Source organism: Salmo salar, chromosome 01, assembly GCF_965601325.2.
Source record: "Salmo salar chromosome 01, fSalSal1, whole genome shotgun sequence".
In the NCBI taxonomy this organism is placed as follows: Eukaryota; Metazoa; Chordata; class Actinopteri; order Salmoniformes; family Salmonidae; genus Salmo; species Salmo salar.
The window spans coordinates 138,335,600-138,358,883 of NC_138291.1; the positions used below are offsets into that span (position 1 = coordinate 138,335,600).

A 23,284-nucleotide genomic window follows, 5' to 3' on the forward strand; every position below is an offset into this window, starting at 1 on the left:
TTAACTCTATGAAGTACTATTGGCTAATCACATATTGATCTATTTCCCACTCCTGTTTCTTGGTCTGATTGGTCTCTCCATGTATTTGGTCTGGTGAACATTTACCTTAACTGACAGCTCAGCCAGATGCCAGCTTGGAAAGTCCTATCAGCGTTGCATTGGCCTAATTATGTTGCAATTAAACCTCCCTAATTCCGCCCTGTGTTTCCCTCTGACGATCTGCCATGCTATTCATATGGCCATTATTGGAGGGTTTATGTCACCCAAGACCCCGCACCCTAAACGGCTCTCTATTTCTCATTAATTTGCTAGCAGGTGGAAAAACAGTACATTATTGATGAGAGAGTCGCCCGTTCATTAGACACGCATCTGTTCTTCGCTAAAAAGCTGGTACAACTTGCCAAAGTCATGTCGGCCATGATTTCCCTATCTCTTCTCTTAAAGAGAGAGAGCGCAGCACAGACCAGGCCTGAAATAGGTTCTTAACAGAGCTATGTGCATACCAAATGGTATCCTACTCCTTATACAGTGCACTACTCCATATACAGTTCACCATAGGGCTCTGGTCAAAAGTAGTGCGCTATGTAGGGAATAGGGTGCTGCCCGTGTTGCTGAGTATCAGAAGTGTCCGGTGCGAGACAGGCAGGTTGAGGTTACCATGGTCAGAGATGTACAGAAGGTGTTGTATGCTTAGGCAGTGAAGAAAGTAGAGGATGGGTCAAGGGTGAGGGATCCTAAGAGGTTCCCGGTGAGTAGTATAAGTATTTTGCCAGTACAAAGTGATAGGCCTACGAATGAAATGTGCTTCAGTAAGATTGGCTTTTTAGCATTCAATGCCATGGTTACCAACTGTACTGCAGAAATGGAACATAATTCACAGAAAAGGTGGTGTGATGCCAGCTGCAGAGAAGTACTTTGGTTTATGAGATTATACTGCAGACGAGTTACAGGTCTGTGTGTTGAATGGTAGTGTCCTGTCCTCCCAGGCCGTTGACCTGGTGTAGGATCAGGGAGATTCCAAGCTCTGGAAAGTGTGCAGGAGGGCATGGGATAGAGGATTATGTCGTTTTGGGGGATACACTTGTGGCTGGTGCGAGAGAGGCAGGTTGATGTGTCTACAGTCAGAGTAGTGCAGAAGGTGTCGTATGCTGAGACCGTGAAGAAAGTAGAGGAGGATGGGTCAAGGGTGAGGGATTTTGAGAGGATCCCTGTGAATAGTAGATCTGTGCCAGCAAAGAAGGATAGGCCAATGAGTGATATATGCTTAAGGTTGGCTTCTTAGCGTTCATGGCAATGGTTATCAAATGTACCACAGAAATGGAATGTAAATCTCAGAAAATATATGTTGTGGTGGCAGCTGTAGAGTACTTGGGGGTACGAGATTTCACTTCAGAAGAGTTACAGCGTGTGTTGTGTGGTAGTGTCTCGTCCGCTCAGGACATTGGCCTGGGACAGGATCAGATAGGGTTAAAGTAGTGGAATAAGGTGATGGGTTTTAATGAGTATAGGGTTAGTTGGTAGTGTAATAAAAATATTTATCTTTTTTATAGATTTCAACAAAAAAATCCCAGTTCCCCTTTCTCATTTTCTATCACAAAGTGTAATGGTCTATACTATAGTTCAGTTGGGGGCGGTAATACAACATATTGGATGCCAACCGCCATTGAAGAGGAGAAAGAGATGTAAAGTGGATGGGTCATTATTGTCTAGACATGTACACATACTCATGAGATACAATAGATGATTGTAATCACGCTCAAACACACCTGGCTAACTTGATGGGTCATGTAATTTTGTTTAGACTTGTTTAGACATAGCTAGCTAGCTAAACAGTGAACCTAATGATGCTTTCAAAACAACTGGGAACTTGGAAAAATACGAGGTCAAATCATGACGCCACTGATCTTCAGGTCGGAAAGTTGGTTCCCGAGTTGGATGACAGTTTATTTTTCCCAGTTAGAGCAATTTTTCCCAGAGTTCCCAGCTAACAGTCAGTTTTAACTTGCAATGAAAAATAGTTTCGGCCAAAATGTTATACGTATAATATCTGAAAATGTTGCTAGCTAGACTATTAGCCGTATACATGGATGAATGCTTCTCCCTATCTGCCATGAATGCCATGGTTGCCCTTAGTTTGAAGATGTAATCCGGAGACAGGTGTTTTATACAACAGCCTTTTGTGTGTCCTCTTTTCGACTGCCTCTGCATTTTTGCAATCAAACGCCTGCATTTACTCCCTCTCCTTAGCTACCCCATACTCTGCTTCCACCGGGCATTACACTGATTTCGAAACTCAGTCGACTTCTTCTGTGACAACAACACTGTTGATCGCCGTTTCTTCACCATCACTGTCATCAGAAGGGTCATCAGAAGCAACACTTTTGCAGTTCTTCATGATATATATTTTTTAAATGCGGTAGAAAGGATTATCTACACATGCTGATCAGCTCATTTTATAGCATGAAGCAAGCTAATTGGCAGACCAATCTGAACTCATCTCTCGGTATGTCCAACCCATCCATTATCTCAGCCGATCATGGCTAGTGGGAAGGTTCCTGACTTTTTCTGTGGCTAAACCAATTAGGCTCGTAATTTAACAATTTTATTTGTATTTACAGATGGCACACAAACATACAAAATAGTGTAGATAATCCTGGTAGCCTCAGATAATAATATCGACATAAACGCTGATTCGGTGAGTGAGTTTATAAGGAAGTGCATAGGAAATGTTGTACCCACCGTGACTATTAAAACCTACCCTAGCCAGAAACTGTGGATAGATGGCGGCATTCACACAAAACTGAAAGTGCGAACCACTGCATTTGACAATGGAAAGGTGATAGGGATTATGGTCGAATACAAAAGGTGTAGTTATTCCCTCCACAAGGCAATCAAACAAGTGAAATGTCAGTAAAGAGACAAAGTGGAGTCGCAATTCAACGGCTCAGACACGAGATGTATGTGGCACTTCGCTGATGTTCACCACTGGGGCCCCACAAGGGTGCGTGCTCAGCCCCCTTCTGTACGCCCTGTTCACCCATGACTGTGTGGCCGTGCACGGACTGTGTGGAAAGTTCCTCGGTGTACACATCACGGACAAACTGAAATGGTCCACCCACACAGTGTGGTGAAGAAGGCGCAACAGCGCCTCTTCAACCACAGGAGGCTGAAGAAATTTGGCTTGTCACCTAAAACCCTCACAAACTTTTACAGATGCACAATTGAGAGCATCCTGTCAGGCTGCATCACCGCCTGGTACGGCAACTGCACCGCCCACAACCGTAAGGCTCTCCAGAGGGTGGTGCGGTCTGCACAACGCATCACCGGGTGCAAACTACCTGCAATCCAGGACACCTACAGCACCCGATGTCACAGGAAGGCCAAAAAGATCATCAAGGACAACAACCACCCGAGCCACTGCCTGTTCAGCTCGTAATCATCCAGAAGGCGAGGTCAGTACAGGTGCATCAAAGCTGGGACCGAGAGACTGAAAAACAGCTTCTATCTCAAGGCCATGTATATATATGTATATATTTTTATTCCATTCCTTTACTTAGATTTGTGTGTATTAGGTACTTGTTGTGGAGCTGTTAGATTACATGTTAGATATTGCAGCACTGTCGGAACTAGAAGCACAAGCATTTCGTTACACTCGCAATAACATATGCTAACCATGTGTATGTGACCAATAAAATTTGATTTGATTTGAAAGTTCACATGTTCCAGAAGGCTTTTTTTTCTCTCCTGTGAAGTAGTTACGTGCAACATACTGTATACCGCACGGCAAGCGGTACCGGAGCGCCAAGTCTAGGTCCAAGAGGCTTCTAAACAGCTTCTACCCCCAAGCCATAAGACTCCTGAACATCTAATCAAATGGCTGCCCAGACTATTTGCATTCCCCCCCCCACTTTACACCGTGCTACTCTCTGTTGTTGTCATCTATGCATAGTCACTTCAATAACTCTACCTACGTGTACGTACTACCACAAACTGACCGGTGCCCCCTCACATTGACTCTGTACCGGTACCCCCTGTATATAGTCTCGCTATTTTTGTTTTACTGCTGCTCTTTAATTACTTGTTGCTTTTGTCTCTTATTCTTGTCAGTGTTTTTTTAAACTGCATTGTTGGTTGGGGGCTCGTAAGAAAGCATTTCATTGTAATGTCTACACCTGTTGTATTAGGTGCATGTGACTAATAACATTTGATTCGATTTTTGATTTGAGATTGGCATTAGAGAAATGTTACACTGTTTGGCTACAGCAAGTGCTGATTTCATACAAGGGTAAAATATTACACTTGTCACTGATTATTTTTTCAGACCTTTGCTCACGAAAAACTGTTATGGTTCATTTAAGTGTTGATTTTAGAGAAAATATGATTTCCTACTGATATTGTTACTAATAACAGGAATATCATGTGTTGATGTAAATGGGCAGCAGCTCAGCGGTGGTTTAATGCCCACGTCCATGACACTTCATTAACCCTAATAACCATGCACAGCAGTGGTGGCCAGTGCCGTTTAAGATAAGGGAGGACAATAACAATTTTGATGAGCATGGCCTTATTTCTATTACAGCATATTGGATGACTGCCATTCATATTCCATTCACCCAGCTCAATGTAACATCGATAGGTTTAGGCTACTACATGATACTCAAATTTCCCTTATACCCATCATAAGATTGCTACAACCTAGCCTATGAATGAAAGTTTATAACTTAGGTACAAATTTGAGTAATCAAGGTGACTGACATTGACATAACCTTGCCTGCATCTAGCTGATCTATGATGTAATCATTAGTCCAACAGTTGCAAACAAGAGTTCTATTGGACAAATTCAGGTGTGTTCATCCCCGTTTCATTCTGTTTGCTTCCATTTAAGAAGCGTTTTTCAACAGAATCAGCGGAATGAATACACCCTTGTTCACATGCAAACACAGTTCACTTTCATAACTGCCATATACATACAGCATGATCCCTTTAATCGCTGGATAATTCCATATCGCATCTATGCGCTCTCCTCCTCTCACCTTTTCCCTTTGCTTGTAGATTTCAGTGCAGAACACATCAGCTGTCTGTGACCAGTCGAAAAAACCTTTCCAAGCCAAACCTTCATATCATAACCGCTAACCCTTACACACAGCCTACATAGTTGTCACCATATTAGCTAACGTCAAGTCAACATAGCTACTAGAACTAATGCGTTAGTAAACCCGCTATAATCATGCAATACACTGTACATTTAGCAAGCAGTTTAGCAGTTACACCGGTAGGCCCTGATGGCAATAAATTAATAAAATCAAAAGCTTACCTTGACCTGGAAGAGTTCCAGTGTTGGATAGCCATAGCCAGCTAGGTAACATAGCATCACTCTCTGTTTTGAGCCGGGTGTTTCAGTAGGCTAAACTAGCTAGCTGCATTCGCTAGCTAAGTACACTACCGTTCAAAAGTTTGGGGTCACTTAGAAATGTTCTTGTTTTTGAAAGAAAATCACATAATTTTGATCAGAAATACAGTGTAGACATTGTTTGTGTGGTAAATTACGATTGTACCTGGAAGTGGCTGATTTTTTTTATGGAATATCTACATAGGCGTACTGAGGCCCATTATCAGCAACCATCACTCCTGTGTTCCAATGGCACACTGTGTTAGCTAATCCACGTTCATCATTTTAAAAGGCTAATTGATCATTAGCAAACCATTTTGCAATTACGTTAACGCAGCTGAAAACTGTTGTTCTGATTGAAGAAGCAATAAAACTGTCCTTCTTTAGACTAGTTGAGTATCTGGAGCATCAGCATTTGTGGGTTCGATTACAGGCTCAAAATGGTCAGAAACAAATCACTTTCTTCTGAAACTCATCAGTCTATTCTTGTTCTGAGAAATGAAGGCTATTCCATGCGAGAAATTGCCAAGAAACTGAAGATCTCGTACAACGCTGTGTACTACTCCCTTCAGAGAACACTGCAAACTGGCTCTAACCAGAATAGAAAGAGGAGTGGGAGGCCCCGGTGCACATCTGAGCAAGAGGACAAGTACATTAGTGTCTAGTTTGAGAAACAGACGCCTCACAAGTCCTCAACTGGCAGCTTCATTAAATAGTACCCGCAAAACACCAGTCTCAACATCAGCAGTGAAGAGGCGACTCTGGGATGCTGGCCTTCTAGGCAGAGTTCCTCTGTCCAGTGTCTGTTCTTTTGCCCATGTTAATCTTTGCTTGTTATTGGCCAGTCTGAGATATGGCTTTTTCTTTGGAACTCTGCCTAGAAGGCCCGCACCCCGGAGTAGCCTCTTCACTGTTGATGTTGAGACTGGTGTTTTGCGGGTACTATTTAATGAAGCTGCCAATTGAGGACTTGTGAGGCGTCTGTTTCTCAAACTAGACACTAGACACATAGTTACACTTGACATCAAGTTCCTATACATGTGTAGTAATGTTGATTATGACAATAGCAACATTGTTGTTACATAGGACTTTGGAAATTGCTTTATAATTGCATAATAATGGAGTAATTACATAAGTGGAATAAGGAACCGTCACTATCAGCTCATTGCTTTGCAAATAAAATGCAATTACCAAAGTATTATGTAACAACATGCTAATAAACTTTTTCTCAAAGTAATTCCAGTTTTATTTCACAAGCACAACCACAGTTTAATGTTAAGTGTTACTGAGAATACTAACAGTTACAAAATATGGCTATTAAGTGTCAACAAGAAACTAAATATCCCAAAACTGCCTTCTTGAATCAACTACAGCCAATGTAGGTGGAAAATCATGTTAGTTTTGTATTCTGAGTAAACAATCCCTTTGAAGACGGTATAGTGTGTATTTGAAACAAGAGCACTTACTCTCAGATGGACAAGATGTTCAAAGTTGTTTCTAAGCATCCAACTTGCTGTTTGTAATGTTTGCAAATGGCTTTGAATTACTCTGCAGTATGTTCAGGTATTATAAAATGTATTGCAGCTTTTGACCTTTTCAATGGCATGTTGAAAGAGTTATACAGTAGTTGAGCATCAAAACGGATTGATATACTCAACTAAAATATCAATGCAACATGTAAAGTGTTGGTCCCATTTTTCATGAGGTGAAATAAAAGATCTCAGAAATGTTCCATATGCACAAAAATATAATGTATCAAAAATGATGTGCACACATTTGTTAACATCCTTATTGACATCCCTATTAGTGAGCATTTCTCATTTGCCAAGATAATCCATTCACCTGACATGTGTGGCAAATCAAGAAGCTGATTAAACAGCATGATTATTACACAGTTGCTGCTTATGCTGGGGACAATGAAAGGCCACTTAAAATGTGCAGTTTTGTTACACAACACAATGCCACAGATGTCTCAGGTTTTGAGGGAGCATGCAATTGGCATGCTGACTTCAGTAATGTCCAACAGAGCTGTTGCCAGATAATTTTATGTTAATTCCTCTACCATAAGCCGCCTGCAACGTTGTTTTAGAGTGTTTGGCAGTACATCCAAATGTCCATACAGCCACAGACCACGTGTAACCAGGACCTCCATATACGGCTTTTTCACCTGCGGGATCGTCTGAAGAGGGGGAGGGGGTGTGCTGAGGATTATTTCTGTCTGTAATAAAGCACTTTTGTGGGAAAAAAACATATTCTGATTGGCTGGGCCTGGCTCCCCAGTGGGTGGGACTATGCCCTCCCAGACCCACCCATGGCTGCGCCCTGCCCAGTCATGTGAAATCCATAGGTTAGGCGCTAATGAATTTATTGACTGATTTCCTTCTATGAACTGTAACTCAGTAAAATCTTTGAAATTGTTGCATGTTGAGTTTATATTTTTGTTCAGTATACTTATCTTTACAAAATATCATTGGCTAATTAGTTTGACTTAATTTTGTACACCTGGGGCAATGGACATTAAAACCTCTTAAGGATCCATCCCATTTTTCAATTTTCACCTAAAATGACATACCCAAATCTAACTGTCTGTAGCTCAGGACCTGAAGCAAGGATATGCATATTCTTGATACCATTTGAAAGGAAACACTTTGAAGTTTGTGGAAATGTGAAATGAATGTTGGAGAATATAACACATTAGATCTGGTAAAAGATAATACAAAGAAAAACCATGCGTTTTTTTTTTTTTTTGCACCATCTATGAAATGCAAGAATTTAAGCTTTCTGTACATATCAGACATGTCTATGTCCTAGGAAATGTTCATGTTACTTACAACCTCCTGCTAGTCACATTAGCCTACGTTAGCTTAAAAACCGTCCCTTGGGGGGGGGGGGGGGGGGGGGGGTGGGGAGAAGAGAGACACTAATTGAAGGAAGCCAATCCAATAGTTTCAGAGAAGTAGTCACTTCCTGAGATATGTATTTAAATACTTTTTTTAGTTGTTACTTTCTGAGATCTGTATTCCAATAGTTTTAAAAAGTAGTAATTTTTGGGGATCTGTATTTAAATATTTGTTGTCACCTCCAAAATAACTATTTGTTCCCCTGCAAATTTGTTTTACTTTTCACAAAGTACAATTAAAACTATAGTTATCCCAGTTCTGTGTCACGGTCGTCGTAGTAAGTGGACCAAGGTGCAGCGGGTTGAGTGCTCATTTTCACTTTTATTTTTGAACACTTAAATAAACAAAACAATAAACGACGTAACTAACAGTCTTGCAGGCTAACCACAGCAGTGCAAAGAACAACCTCCCACAAATCCCATAACAAACATACTCCTAATTATAGGACCTTCAATCGGAGGCAACGATAAACAGCTGCCTCCAATTGAAGGCCCCAATCCCAATACCTAAACATAGATCTAAACACCCTAGAACAGACATAGAAATATACAAACATCTAACATAGACCAAAACCCCGGAATACATAAATCAAACACCCCTCTACATAAACAACACACCCCGAACCACATAAAACAAATACCCCCTGCCATGTCCTGACCAAACTATAATAACAAATAACCCCTTTACTGGCCAGGACGTGACATTCTGCTTCCCAGCAGCAATGAATAGACATACGAGCCCTCCTGTTAAAAAATGGCCAATTTTTAAGACAGAATAAAACACATTCATGTGTTAATTGCTTGTGAGAATGAAAGATAAAAGCTCATAAACATGCTTCATACAACCCATTTTCAGTATTTGGATGCATCCCAAATTGCGCTCTGTCCCCTATAGAGTGCTCTACTGTTGGTACCCTATACACTACTTTTGTGTCACGGTTGTCGTCGGTGAATGAGGACCAAAACGCAGCAGGTATGTGTATACTCATCGTGTGTATTTATTTACAGACTAAATGAACATCAAAACAACAAAACGAAACGAACTCACGAGAATAAACGAACAACCAACAGTCTGGCAAAGCATAGGCTCAACACAGAACAATCACCCACAAAATACAAGACAAACACACCCAACTAATATAGGACTTCCAATCAAAGGCAACACCAAACAGCTGCCTTCAATTGGAAGTCCAACCCCAATTAACTCAACATAGAACCAGACACACTAGACTAAACATAGAAATACCTAAACATAAACCAAAACCCGGAAATACTAAATCAAACACCCTTTTAACAAACACACCACCCCGAACCACAAAACGAATACCCTCTGCCACGTCCTGACCAAACTACAATACTAATTAACCCTTATACTGGCCAGGACGTGACATTTTGACCTGGGCCAGGGCCTATTTGGGATGAATACTCTGTCTTTGTCTTCTGTCTTTGTAGGTGGATTCCTTCCTGGTATTGTGTACTCTTCTATTCTTTGTTCCCCCTGCATGTTGTCTATTCCATCGGCAGTATTGAGCAAAGGTCAATGTGTTTGCTCTCTGCCTCTCATCGCTGTGTCAATGGCAGCATCTGTCTGCTACTAAAGTTAAGTGCTTATTCAACCTGGCCTTTCGCTGCCTCTTGTCCTAAATGCCAACACATATGGGCACCGTGTTGTCTTGCCCCTGAACTGACCAGACAGTATGAGTGGAACCAATAGGCGGTTAAATAAACAATAAAGTAGGATAATGAATATAAATAACTACCAACTCATTCACTTCGCATTCAGATAAGGAATGAAACATAGCTTAGTGTACAACATCTAAACATTTACATGTGTATGTAGTATGTCCTAGATTATCTTTATCTTTCTTATTTAGTTTGGTGCAGGTGTGAGGTGCTGAAGGATGTAATTCAATAGAACCTTACATGTAGTGTACATAGTATGGGTATTGTGCTAGTGCACACTTTGGGAGAAGTGTGGAGAATCTGGTCCCTAAGTCTCTGTGGGATTCCTACCAGTTCCTGGAGAGTTTTTGCGTCAGCTTAGTTAGATGACATCATCTTTGCAAATGTTAAGTGGCCTTTAACCTCTGTGTTTTTGTGTTGGTTACTTAAAAGGCTCTGTGTGTCTCTCTGTATAGAGTAAGGCCCACTGCAGCTTATTGGGACATTTCTATTCCCAGCTGCGGTGTGACTAGTTTCGGTCCTCTAGCTGTCTTGTGTTGTGTCTTTGGGCCGGCCCTGCTGGAAGCCTGGGTACCTCCTCTAGACTCCTCTCTGCTCCCACTTCGTCCATCTGGTGTCCGGGGCCCTGAGGTGGTGCTTTTGCCCGACTCAGCACTTTCTACTTCCCCTCTGTCACAGACATTAGCACACCTCTCATCCTGTGGTCCCTTCTTTCGCACGATGGTGTCTCCATTCTACAGTGCTATTTCATCACTTCTTCTCCTCCTCCTCCTCCTCCTCCTCCTCATGTCTCTCTTTGGCTACCCCCTCTCTCCCTCCTCCTGGCTCCTGCAGAAGCCAAAGACCTGTTCCTGTTCCACAGCCTGTTGTGTGGTTTCATGGAACAGGACACTTTGCTGATTCGATTGCTCTATTTTTTTCTATCTACATTTACATTTGGTCATTCAGCAGATGCTCTTATCCAGAACGTGCATTCAACTAAGGTAGGTAAGGTAAGACAACCATATATCACAGTCATTACAAGTAGGGGATTGTCATTACATCTAGGGGATTGACTCTAAACCTTACTGCAGTCATATCCAGAGCTCCAGTTTGAGTGGTTACTTTATTTTGAATCTGATGAGTGATTTGAAATGTCACAGAAGACTTTTCTGCACATTTAAACCAGTCTGCTGCATTATTGGAGCTGCTCTGCTCTGCTTTGTCAAATGAATATAATTGTATCATGTGTTTGCTACTGGCAAATGGAGAGTGACTGCTTGCTTATATACGAGCCTTGAATACCAATGATACCTGAGAAGAATGTATCCCATGTGTTTGTATGTATTGAAAGAAACATGAGGTTGTGTGTGCACATCACCTGATGTGGGATCATTCTTCCTCGTTTTGCTACCAGCTCTGTAATGGATGTTGATGTGTTTAGGTTCAATTTCGTTGTGCAAGGCTGCTATATTCCCAGAGATGATATACAGTGCACTGTACCGAATCTGTTAATTGATTATGTACAGTGAGTACACAAAACATTCATTGACATAGACAGACCAGGTGAATCCAGGTGAAAGCTATGATCCCTTATTGATGTCACTTGTTAAATCCACTTCAATCAGTGTAGATGAAGGGGAGGACCCTTTCCTGCAGTCAAGTTACCAAATTGCTCTCTAGTGGCCTCGTGGATGGAATTTTAATTGGAAAATCCGGTGTTTCTATGTCAAAGGGTTTTGTTATATTTCAGTCTTCTGTGATGTGTATATAAAGTGTAATATTGGGAAGCGAACTCAAAATGGAATACATTTCAACTCTATATCTGACATGGTACAGGTGTCTTCTTTTTTTTAAGCACATAACCATGTTTGTTAGGTATATACTTTTGTTTTAAAGAACATTTGTTAAAGTATCACCAAGAAACACCCTATGACTGTCACGTCCTGACCAGTAAAAGGGGTTATTTGTCATTGGAGTTTGGTCAGGGCGTGGCAGGGGGTGTTTGTTTTGTGTGGCTCGGTGTTTTTGGTTTATGTTCTATATTTTCTATTTCTATGTGTTTATCTAGTTTTCTATTTCTATGTTGGTTTTTTTGGCAATGACCTCCAATTAGAGGCAGCTGGTTGTCGTTGTCTCTAATTGGAGGCCATATTTAGTTGGGTTTGTTTTTGTCTTGTGTTTTGTGGGTGCTTGTCTCTAGTATAGTCTGTGCACCTTACTGGACTGTTTTTGTCGTTTGTTTATTTTGATTAAGTGTTTTCTTTAATAAAATAAGAAGATGAGCACTTTACCTGCTGCGTTTTGGTCCCCCTTCAATGACGCCTATGACAGAACCACCCACCAAAGAAGGACCAAGCAGCGGAGGAAGAAGCAGCAGGAGAGCTATTTGGAGTCATGGACATAGGAGGAGATCCTCGATGGCAAGGGCCCATGGAGCCAGGCTGGGGAGTACCAGCGCCCGAAAGAGAAGCTGGAGGAAGCGAAGAGGGAACGACGGAGGTATGAGGCATTATATCCTCCATTTCAGGAGGTGAGGAGGCAGCACTCCCCCAAAGAATTGGGGGGGCATACGGGGAGTTTAGTTAAGTCAGGGGGGAGCCCTGACCTAACTTCCCGGGCGTACAGGAGAGAGCCATGGAGCAAAAAGGAGCCAGTCAAGGAATCAAGCGAGGAGCTTGACGCGAGATTCCAGAGAGAGGTACTGGCGAAAAGGGCACGAAGGAGCACCTGTGCTTACTATGGGGAGCGACGGATCAAGCAAGCACCATGTTATGCGGAGATACGCACGGTTTCACCAGTGCGCAGCTACAGCCCGGTGCGCTTGGTGAAAGCTCCTCACAGGTGTCATGCTAGAGCCAGCATCGAGCCAGGACCGGTGATGCAAGTTGCAAGCATCAGACCACCAGTGAGGGTCCAGGGCCCAGTGTACCCTGTTCCTGTTTCTTGTACTCTTCCTCCAGTGCGCCTGTCCAGCCCAGTACGTCCTGTTCCTGCTCCTCGCAATAGCCCTGTGGTGCGTTACTAGTCTGGCGCCTCCAAAGCCAGCCCCACGCATCAGGCCTCCAGTGCGCCTGCCCGGCTCAGTACGTCCTGTTCCTGCTCCCCGCACTAGCCCTGTGGTGCGTGTTACTAGTCTTGCGCCTCCAAAGCCAGCCCCATGCATCAAGCCTCCAGTGCACCAGCCCAGTCCTGTACGTCCTGTTCCTGCTCCCCGCACTAGCCTTCAGGTGCGTGTTACTAGTCTGGCGCCTCCTAAGCCAGCCCCACGCATCAGGCCATCAGTGCGCATTCCCAGTCCAGAGCTTCCGGTGACAGTTCCCCGTCCAGAGCTTCCGGCGACAGTTCCCCGTCCAGAGCTTCCGGCGACAGTTCCCGTCCAGAGCTTCCGGCGACAGTTCCCCATCCAGAGCTTCCGGCAACAGTTCCCCGTCCAGAGCTTCCGGCGACAGTTCCCCGTCCAGAGCTTCCGGTGACAGTTCCCCGTCCAGTGCTTCCGGCGACGTCCTACAGTCCGGAACCTGCGGAGATGGCCTACAGTCCGGAGCCTGCGGAGACGGCCTACAGTCCGGAGCCTGCGGAGACGGCCTACAGTCCGGAGCCTGCGGAGACGGCCTACAGTCCGGAGCCTGCGGAGACGGCCTAGAGTCCGGAGACGGCCTACAGTCCAGAGACGGCCTACAGTCCAGAGACGGCCTACAGTCCAGAGACGGCCTACAGTCCGGAGCCTGCAGAGACGGCCTACAGTCCGGAGCCTGCAGAGACGGCCTACAGTCCAGAGCCTGCAGAGACGCCCATCAGCCCTGAGCCTCCAGCGACGCCCCTCAGCCCTGAGCCTCCAGCGACGCCCCTCAGCCCTGAGTCTCCAGCGACGCCCCTCAGCCCTGAGTCTCCAGCAACGCCCCTCAGCCCTGAGTCTCCAGCGATGCCCAGAGCCACCTCCGTAGTGGGAGGATTGGGAAGGGGGGTGTAGCACAGGGCCCGTCGTTGACGGTAGCCACCCTCCCTTCCCTCCCTTTAAGTTTGGGGTTGTTTTTGTGGGGTTTTGTTTTTGAGGTGCATTCGGGGTCTGCACCTTTGGGGGGGGGGGGGGTACTGTCACGTCTTGACCAGTAAAAGGGGTTATTTGTCATTGTAGTTTGGTCAGGGCGTGGCAGGGGGTGTTTGTTTTGTGTGGTTTGGTGTTGTTGGTTTATGTTCTATATTTTCTATTTCTATGTGTTTATCTAGTTTTCTATTTCTATGTTGAATTTTTTGGCAATGACCTCCAATTAGAGGGAGCTGGTTGTCTCTAATTGGAGGCCATATTTAGTTGGGTTTGTTTTCTCTTGTGATTTGTGGGTGGTTGTTTCTAGTATAGTCTGGCACCTTACTGGACTGTTTTTGTCATTTGTTTATTTTGATTAAGTGTTTTCTTTAATAAAATAAGAAGATGAGCACTTTACCTGCTGCGTTTTGGTCCCCCTTCAACGACGCCTATGACAATGACTCTAATATAGCCCACTGCAGTAAAAGGTTATTAAAGAAGGCTTTTTAAGCATTGAGACAATTGAGACATGGATTGTGTATGTGTGCCATTCAGAGGGTGAATGGGAATGACAAAAGGTTTAAGTACCGTTGAACGGGGTATGGTAGTAGGTGCCAGGCTCACAGGTGCATTTTAATATTAGGAAGATGTTCCTAATGTTTGGTTTATTCAGTGTATGTCATATGTGCGACAATACTGTAGGATACTAGACTGCTACCAAACGAGAGTACGCACAAGCTTATCGTATGCTGTTTGTGTTGACAGGTTTGTTTATCTAAAGCCCATTTGTTTCTTTTTAAAAATGAAATTCCATCCCCTGAACTATAAGGTCACCCATATGTTAAAAACACACTTTCCCAAACGCTCCCCTCAAAAGTGTATTTTTCCTCTCATAGAGTTTACAATATAATGATGGGTACCGTCAGCGGGGTACCTGGCCTATTCACAGGGGGTCCTTGGGAAGACTCATAAGAATATAGGCCTAATGATCAGTTGCACATGAGGGGGTACTTCATGCAGAGCAAAATGTGGTTGGGGTAAAATAACCAAAAAGGGTTGAGAACCATTGAGTCATGCAATACGTTATACAGGGTCACTCATAAACAAATACACATTATCACACTATCTTCCTTAAGGTTTATGCCTGTTCTTATAGGGTTTGTGATAACACTTTATTTTGAGATGCCCCCGATGCTCAACAAACTATCAATAGACTATCATTAACAATAAGTTACAAGATGTTGGATATTGTGTGTCTGTGCGTGTTCCTTCTGTCATAAGGCCGGTTTCCCAGACAAAGATTAAGCCTAGTCTTGGACTGAAAACCATTCTCAATGGAGAATCACCATTGGAAATGCTTTTAATGTCCAAGATTAGACTTAAACTTTGTCTGGGAAACTGCCCCTTTGTGTCTGTGTGTGTCTGTTCCTCTTCTCATAGAGTTAGTTTATAATGTAAAGAGTTACAATATGTGGGATCCCTGTGTGTTTCTCCTTCAGGTGCCGGAGGCTGGGCTCCTGTAGAGTCTAATAAGTACCAGTGGTTGGAGGTGGACCTGGGGGAGCGGACAGAGATCACAGCCGTGGCCACGCAGGGTCGCTATGGCAGTTCAGACTGGGTCTCCTCCTTCCTCCTCATGTTCAGCGACACGGGACGCAACTGGAAACAGTACCGCCAGGAGGACAGCATCGGGGTAAGTCTCAGTGGGCAACCTTGACTAGTGTACATTGTAGGTAATCATACCTGGAAGACAGTGTCAGGGTCAGTGGGCAACCTTGACTGGTTGTAGTCATTTAAACCTGCAAGGCAGCATTGGAGTCACAGAGCAAAGACCATATGGCTGCATCTGAAATTGCACCCTGTGGCACCCTTGTGCTACGTTTGACCAGGGCTAGCCTCTGCTCCTAGGCTTCGCTCACGTTGTGGTGAGGTGAAAGCCTGTAGCAGAGGCTAGACCAGGGCCCATGGACTATGGTCAAAAGTAGTGCACTATATAGGAATAGGGTGCCATTTCAGACGCTACCAAGTACACAATGTAGCCAAACTCTCAAATAGCCTCATAAGCGTCCTTTCACTATCAATGAATAATAGATGAATCACTGGAAGGCAGGAAAAGCCCAGCTTAGCTCTATACTGTTGGCTGAGAGAATTATTGGATATAGCTGCATTTTAGTGTGTTGCCATCCTTGTTACTTGCTTTCGGTACTAAATAGCAATCTGTTAATTTTAGCTGACACGAGGAAGAGATAATTAGAAAGATTGTCAATAAAACAATTCTGATTTCACAACATATGTGCATACAGACCTCTTCTATACTCACAGTATGACTATGCATATTTTTAAGTACTTGGCATCAAATTTCTGCACATAATCTCATCAATCCTAAGAACCTCTTAGAGGGTGTTTAAACTCCAGTTGACAGCAGGAGTCTACTATCAGTACCAGTCACAAGTCCTGGTACGTGTTTTTTGTTTCCTCAGACTGGGCTTAATAAGTTTGAGTTTAAGGGATGAGTGCTCTTCTCTCTCTCTTTCTCTTCTATGAGCGAAGGCTTGTCAGACTGGGGGCAGGCGTTGGAGGGATTTGTACCTTCACTCTGGCATATTTCAAAGGGACACCTCCCTCCCGGAGCAAATGAAAGGCAGCTTCCTGAGCTTAATCATACGCACGCACGTATGGGAACACACACACACACAAATGAGATGCAGCTTACTGAGCTTCCTTAGCAGAAAACAGGGGAATTTGTTGGGCTTAACACTTTGCTTCACCAGACACACGGCTCATCCTCTCTCTTCAAAGACAATGAGGATGCTTCTCAGCCCTCCAAATTATGCAGATTTTCGAACACAAAACCAAGATGGAACTCTTTGGCCTGAATGCCAAGTGTCACGTCTGGAGGAAACCTGGCACCATCCATACGGTGAAGCACGGTGGTGGCAGCATCATATTGTAGAGATGTTTTTCTGCGTCAGAGACTGGGAGACCAGTTAGGATCGAGGGAAAGATGAACGGAGCAAAGTATCGAGAGATGAAAACCTTCTCCAGAGTGCTCAGGACCTCAGACTGCGGCAAAGGTTAACCTTCTAACAGGACAACCACACAAAGCACACAGCCAAGACACCACAGGAGTGGCTTTGGGACAGGTCTCCAAATGTCCTGGAGTGGCCCAGCCAGAGCCCGGACTTGAACCCGATCGAACATCTCTGGAAAGTCCTGAAAATAGCTGTGCAGTGACGCTCCCCATACAACCTGACAGAGCATGAGAAGATCTGCAAAGAAGAATGGGAGAAACTTGTCACACCAAATACAGGTGTGACAAGCTTGTAGCGTCATACCCAACAACACTTGAGGCTGTAATCGCTGCCAAAAGGTGCTTCAAGAAAGTACTGAATAAAGGGTCTGAATACTTATGTAAATGTGATATTTCAATTTTCTAAAAACCTGTTTTTGCTTTGTCATTATGGGGTGTTCTGTGAAGATTGATGAGGAAAAAAAAGATTTAATACATTTTAGAATAAGGCTGTTAACGTAACAAAATGTGGAAAAAGTCAAGGGGTCTGAATACTTTCCGAATGCACTTTATGGTCTCCCCTAGCCAACATGAAAGGGAGCTACTGGCCTGGCTCTTGTCTATCTCACAATAATAGTTAGGACGTTAACAGTGTTAATTGGGTATTTCACCCTTATTTTAGCGTGTGAACCACCAATTAACTGGAGTGTCAACTTCAAAGGTAGGATGGAATTCTTCAAAGGTAGGATGGAAAACTCCTAGGGGATGAACCCATTATTTATCCATATTAATGAGAGACAGGGGCTGTGTCCCAAATGGTACCATGTTCCGTATTTAGTGCACTACTTTTGACCAGGGCCCATACACAGCACTAGTCAAAAGTAAATAGGTAATAGCATTCCATTTGGGACATAGCCAGGGAACAGGAGGAGAGGACAAATAATAGAACACAATACTGCTATGTAATATGTGCATGTCTTATTAGAAACATAAGTTAGGATCAGAGAGGTTAACGACGCTCATTACTCAAATAGTAGACCTAAGTATTTGCCAGCAAACACGAGACCGAAAGAGCATCAGTATTACATTTCTTATTAATCTCATCAGTAACAAACCCCTTTCAGAAGCCACTTTATCAATGTGGCCATATGCTCTTCTCAATAGGTGGAGGCAAAGCTATTGGGAGCATTCATCAGTGTGGGAGTATCTATTTTTATTTCATGAAAAAAAAGTGGGTTTGCCAAAGTAGTGGAGGCGGGTGGAAGGAGCTGTAGGAGGACAGGATTATTGTAATGGCTGAAATGGAATGGTATCAAACACGTCAAACATATGGAAACCACATGTTTGACTCAGTTCCATGAATTCCATTCCAGCCGTTACAAGTTGCCCGTCCTCCTATATCTCTTCCTACCAGCCTCCTCTGATCCAAAGAAGAAAAACAATTATATCATACAGTGGTAAATCAGGTAGTGCATATGGTAACTGTTTATTTGGATAGTCCCAAATAGACTGTTTGTAGATGTTCAACTAACTGTCAACAACATTTCAATGAACTATCCATTAACCCTAACCCTCTCTGTATGTTTGTGCCCTCTGTGTGTTTCTCCAGGCGTTCACTGGGAACAGCAATGCAGACAGTGTGGTGCAGTTCAAACTGCAGCAGCCAGTCTTTGCCAGGTTCCTACGGTTACTTCCTCTAGACTGGAACCCTAACGGGAGGATAGGCCTGAGGCTGGAGGCCTACGGATGCCCTTACAGTAAGTACAGCCAGGGGGGTTGGACAGGACATCATTTCCTTATTGCAATGAGATTACTCTAATCTGGTTGTATTGATGTCATTGCAACCAGTTTTGCCCCCTGGATATTTTTTCCATTATTAAACTAGGAAAGAAACTACTGTAGGTGTACATGTACTAACTGCTTTTTTCTTAAGATGAGCCAACAAACAATATGCGAAAGCTGAAGCTATTTTATTTTCACTGTTGTCATTTCTGTCTCACACAGACATATACTGTATATTCTTTCTCATACTCTGGATGCTAGGTCTCTGTTTCTCCCTCAGTCCAACAACCTATCCCAGGATTGTTTTTTAATCAGTCCAACATGTAGAGCGATGATTTATGAGTTGTATTACATTAATATATGAATTGTTTTTTTGTTCTTTTTGTAGGTGGCACTAGTGGGAGGAAATGTATTGTGAGACAAATGGGAGAGGACAGAGTGGATGTGTTTTGATATGTTATATTGTGTTTTGAATGATTATACGTGAGAACAGACGGTTTCACTCTCAAAACAATTAGTGTCCAGGGTTTGTTTATACTTATTTATAGCGAATTTATCTGACTTTTGGGTATGGAATTACAATCTGGAAGTTTTTGTTTTAAACACTCAGTGAGTGCTACCAGTGCTATAATTGTTCAACAGCCCAATTCAAATAAATAGTTGTATTTGGTCATTTTTCTGTAATGACCATGTAATCGGTAATCATGTAAATTAAATGCCAGGGAAGTAGCTGGGTATAACAGTGTTACCCAAATTACAATATATTATACAGTGAGTTTACCAAGCATTAGGAACACCTTCCTATTGAGTTGCGACCCCCACTTTTGCCCTCAGAACATCCCCAATTTGTCGGGGCATACAAGGTGTCGATAGCGTTCCACAGGGATGCTGGCCTATGTTGACTCCAATGCTTCCCACAGTTGTCAAGTTGGTTGGATGTCCTTTTGGTGGTGGACAATTCTTGATACACACGGGAAACTGTTGAGCGGGAAAAACCCAGCAGCGTTGCAGTTGTTGACACAAACCAGTGCGCTTGGCACCTACTACCATACCCTGTTCAAATGCACTTAAATGTTTTGTTTTGCCCATTCACCCTCTAAACAGCACACATACACAATCCATGTCTCAATTATCTCAAGGCTTAAAAATCCTTCTTTAAACTGCCTCATCCCCTTCATCAACACCGACTGAAGTGGATTTAACAAGTGACATCAGTAAGGGATTATAGATTTAATCTGGATTCATCTGGTCAGTCAATGACATGGAAAGATCAAGTGTTCTTAATGTTTACAGTAGTATACTCAGTGTATATTAAAGTATGTATGGCAGTGATTTGAAGGCCCCAGCCAGAGGCCATTCTGAGCCCCCCACTTCAAAATAATAGGGATTTATTCATAGTAAAGACATGTCATTGAACTGTAAAGCGCCATGAACATAACCAGTCATGATGTTCTCATCTGATTGTCAAGCAAATCACTTCAGAAAGTAGGTTACCTTCGCACGTTCATCCAAAATAATTCCAGCATCCGAACAGGACACCCGCCAACTTTCATTCAATTCGCAAGTGGCTGAAAATATCTCACCGTAGAAAGCATCCGAGCAAGCGAAACAGCACCCCTCTGTCTTATTATATGTAGGCCATGTATCTGATGCTGGCTGGACAAAAAAAGTATGACATGCCAGACAGCATCATTTTTGGCCAGACAGCATCCGATACATGGGCTACGCCACGGTTCCCCAAACTCGGTCCCCGGGACCCCAAGTGCTTGAAGAATTTTAAAAACAATAATATACAAATATTGTACAATCCAGGTATGGAAAACTCTTAGAGATTTACCATGAAAGACTCACATCTATAATCACTGCCAAAGGTGATTATAACTTGTATTGACTCATGGGGTACTTATCATACTTATCTAATCAAAATATATTATAGTTTTATTTTTCATTTATTTTTTACAAATGTTATAATTTTTTTCCACTTTGACATTACAGCATATTTTGTGTAGATCGTTGACAAAAAAATGACAACTAAGTCAATTTTAATCCCACGTTGTAACACAACAAAATGTGGAAAAAGTCAAGGGGTGTGAATACTTTCTGAAGTCACTTTGTCCTTTGCCTGTGCCTTGACAACGATGTCAGTATTATCAGCAGCACCTGTCTTTTTACTGAAGAAATGCGTATTGTATCCCCCTAAAGTCTAAGGGCCCAGGGCTGGGTTTCTAGTAAGCTAACATAAGGAATTGTTTTAATATACCAAGGATCATTTAGCTATTGAATTTAGAATGGACCCTGTAGGTATACAAACTCCCTCTAATTCAATTCAATTTAATGGGCTTTATTGGCATGGGAAACATATGTTTACATTGCCAAAGCAAGTGAAATTGTCACGTCCTGACCAGTAAAGGGGTTATTTGTTATTGTAAGTTTAGTCAGGACGTGGCAGGGGGTGTTTGTTTTATGTGTTTTTTTTTTTTTTTTTGGTTAATGTTCGATGTTAGTCTATTTCTATGTCTATGTTTAGTTATTGGGTTGACCTTCAATTGGAGGCAGCTGTTCCTCGTTGCCTCCAATTGAAGGTCCTATTTAGTAGGGGTGTTTTTTCATGGGTTTTTGTGGGTAGTTGTTCAGTGTGTAGCTGTGTACCTTACAGGACTGTTTCTCCTCGTTGTTTTTGATTAAGTGTAAATAAAGAAGATGAGTATTCACATTCCCGCTGCGCCTTGATCCCATCTTTACGACGAACGTGACAGAAATAGATAATAAACACAAGTGAAAAAAAGAACAGTAAATGTTACACTCACAAAAGTTCCAAAAGAATAAAGACATTTCAAATGTCATATTATGTCTATATACAGTTTTGTAAGAATGTTCAAATAGTTCAAGTACAAAAGGGAAAATAAATATACATAAATATAGGTTGTATTTACAATGGTGTTTGTTCTTCACTGGTTGCCCTTTTCTTGTGGCAACAGGTCACAAATCTTGCTGCTGTGATTGCACAGTGTGGTATTTCACCCAATAGATATGGCAGTTTATCAAAATTGGATTTGTTTTCGAATTCTTTTGTAGGTCTGTGTAATCTGAGGGAAATATGTGACTGACCGTCTTGATTCGGTCTTATGTAGTAACATTTGAAGTGGTGTTTTTAATAAAAGCAGAGACACAGAGCTACAAAATGGTATGTCATACACTGCATTTGAGGAACAGTGGGAAAGTAATTCGACTTTGAAAGTTGATAAACTTGTAACCTCACTTTTTGAGAAATTTGCCTTATAATGTTTTGGTACATATTGAAGAGCTCTTCTTTGTCTACACCCATTCAGCATCATTCACACCCTCTTAAGCTTTAGCCCCACCCAAACTTTAACCATTTTACTCGCCCTAGCAGAGCTGGTTAGGCTGTTTTCATATTATCCAAAGCGTTGGTGACTGTAACTGTGCTGCTGGCAACAATTTAATTACACTTTTTTTGCCGACATTTACCGGCCATTTACCGGCATTCATAAATGTATCAGTTAATCTGCGCTCTGGCACGCACATGAGAGTGCTCTGAAATCGGAGTAGGTGAATTTACGAATGCACCCGGAATGGTTACTTGCATAGTGGAGTCTTTTGTTAAGACATGTAGCTAGCTAGCTAGCTAAACAATGAACCATAATCCCAACTCATGACGTTACTACCCTGCATGAATCTGCAAGTAGCTAACCAACCAGTTTTAATGTTAGCTAGTCAAGCAAATGGCTCTGAGATACAAATAATAAGATCATACACGTAACGTTAGCTAGTGAGCCAGCCAGCTAACGTTAGCTAGCTAGCTAACAGTCCACTTTAATGCAATCCGGAGATTAGTGTTTTCTCCATATCCTTAACTATCACACTTGAATTCCACTTATTTCAAACTCTGTCCTCCAGAAAGTGGAGCAACACAGTTTTACTACGCAATTCATTAAAAAAAGCTGCGTTTTCACAGGATTACCAACACATACTGACCAGCTCAAATAGACAGAAGTGTGCTATATGGCCAACCAATCCAAACTCATCTCTCGGCATGTCCAGCCCACTCATTACCTCAGCCAATCATGGCTAGTGGGAAGGTTTCTGACTTTTTCTGTGGCTAAACCAACTAGGCTCGTAATTTAACAATTTTATTTTTATTTACAGATGGCAAACAAGTTTATTATTAAGGCACATGAAAGTTCACATGTTCGAGAAGGCATTTCTGCCCCCAAAAAAACATTTGGATTTAAAAAAATCTCCAGGTTAATTTCTCTGTAGGTGAGGGCTTTTGGAAATCGCTTCCTTTTAGGTGCTTGTAGAATTATAAAGTCTATTTTCTGGATTTTTATAATTAGCGGGCATCGGCCTAATTCTACTCTGCATGCATTATTTGGTGTTTTACGTTGTACACAAAGGTTATTTTTGCAGTCTCAATTTGGTGTTTGTCTCATTTTGTGAAATCTTGGTTGGTGAGCGGACCCCAGACCTCACAACCATAAAGGGCAATGGGTT

General features: G+C 42.6%; 1 protein-coding gene across 3 annotated transcripts in view; it reads left to right on the plus strand.

Moving 5' to 3' along the window:
• LOC106561104 (contactin-associated protein-like 4) overlaps positions 1 to 23,284 on the plus strand; it is a 210,218-nt gene that overhangs the window by 39,940 nt on the left and 146,994 nt on the right. For all 3 annotated transcript variants that reach the window (XM_045688516.2, XM_045688526.2, XM_045688535.2), the window contains 2 exons: positions 15,477 to 15,670; positions 18,597 to 18,744. In XM_045688516.2, the coding sequence (XP_045544472.2) occupies positions 15,477 to 15,670; positions 18,597 to 18,744 (342 nt within the window). The remainder of the gene's footprint in view (positions 1 to 15,476; positions 15,671 to 18,596; positions 18,745 to 23,284) is intronic.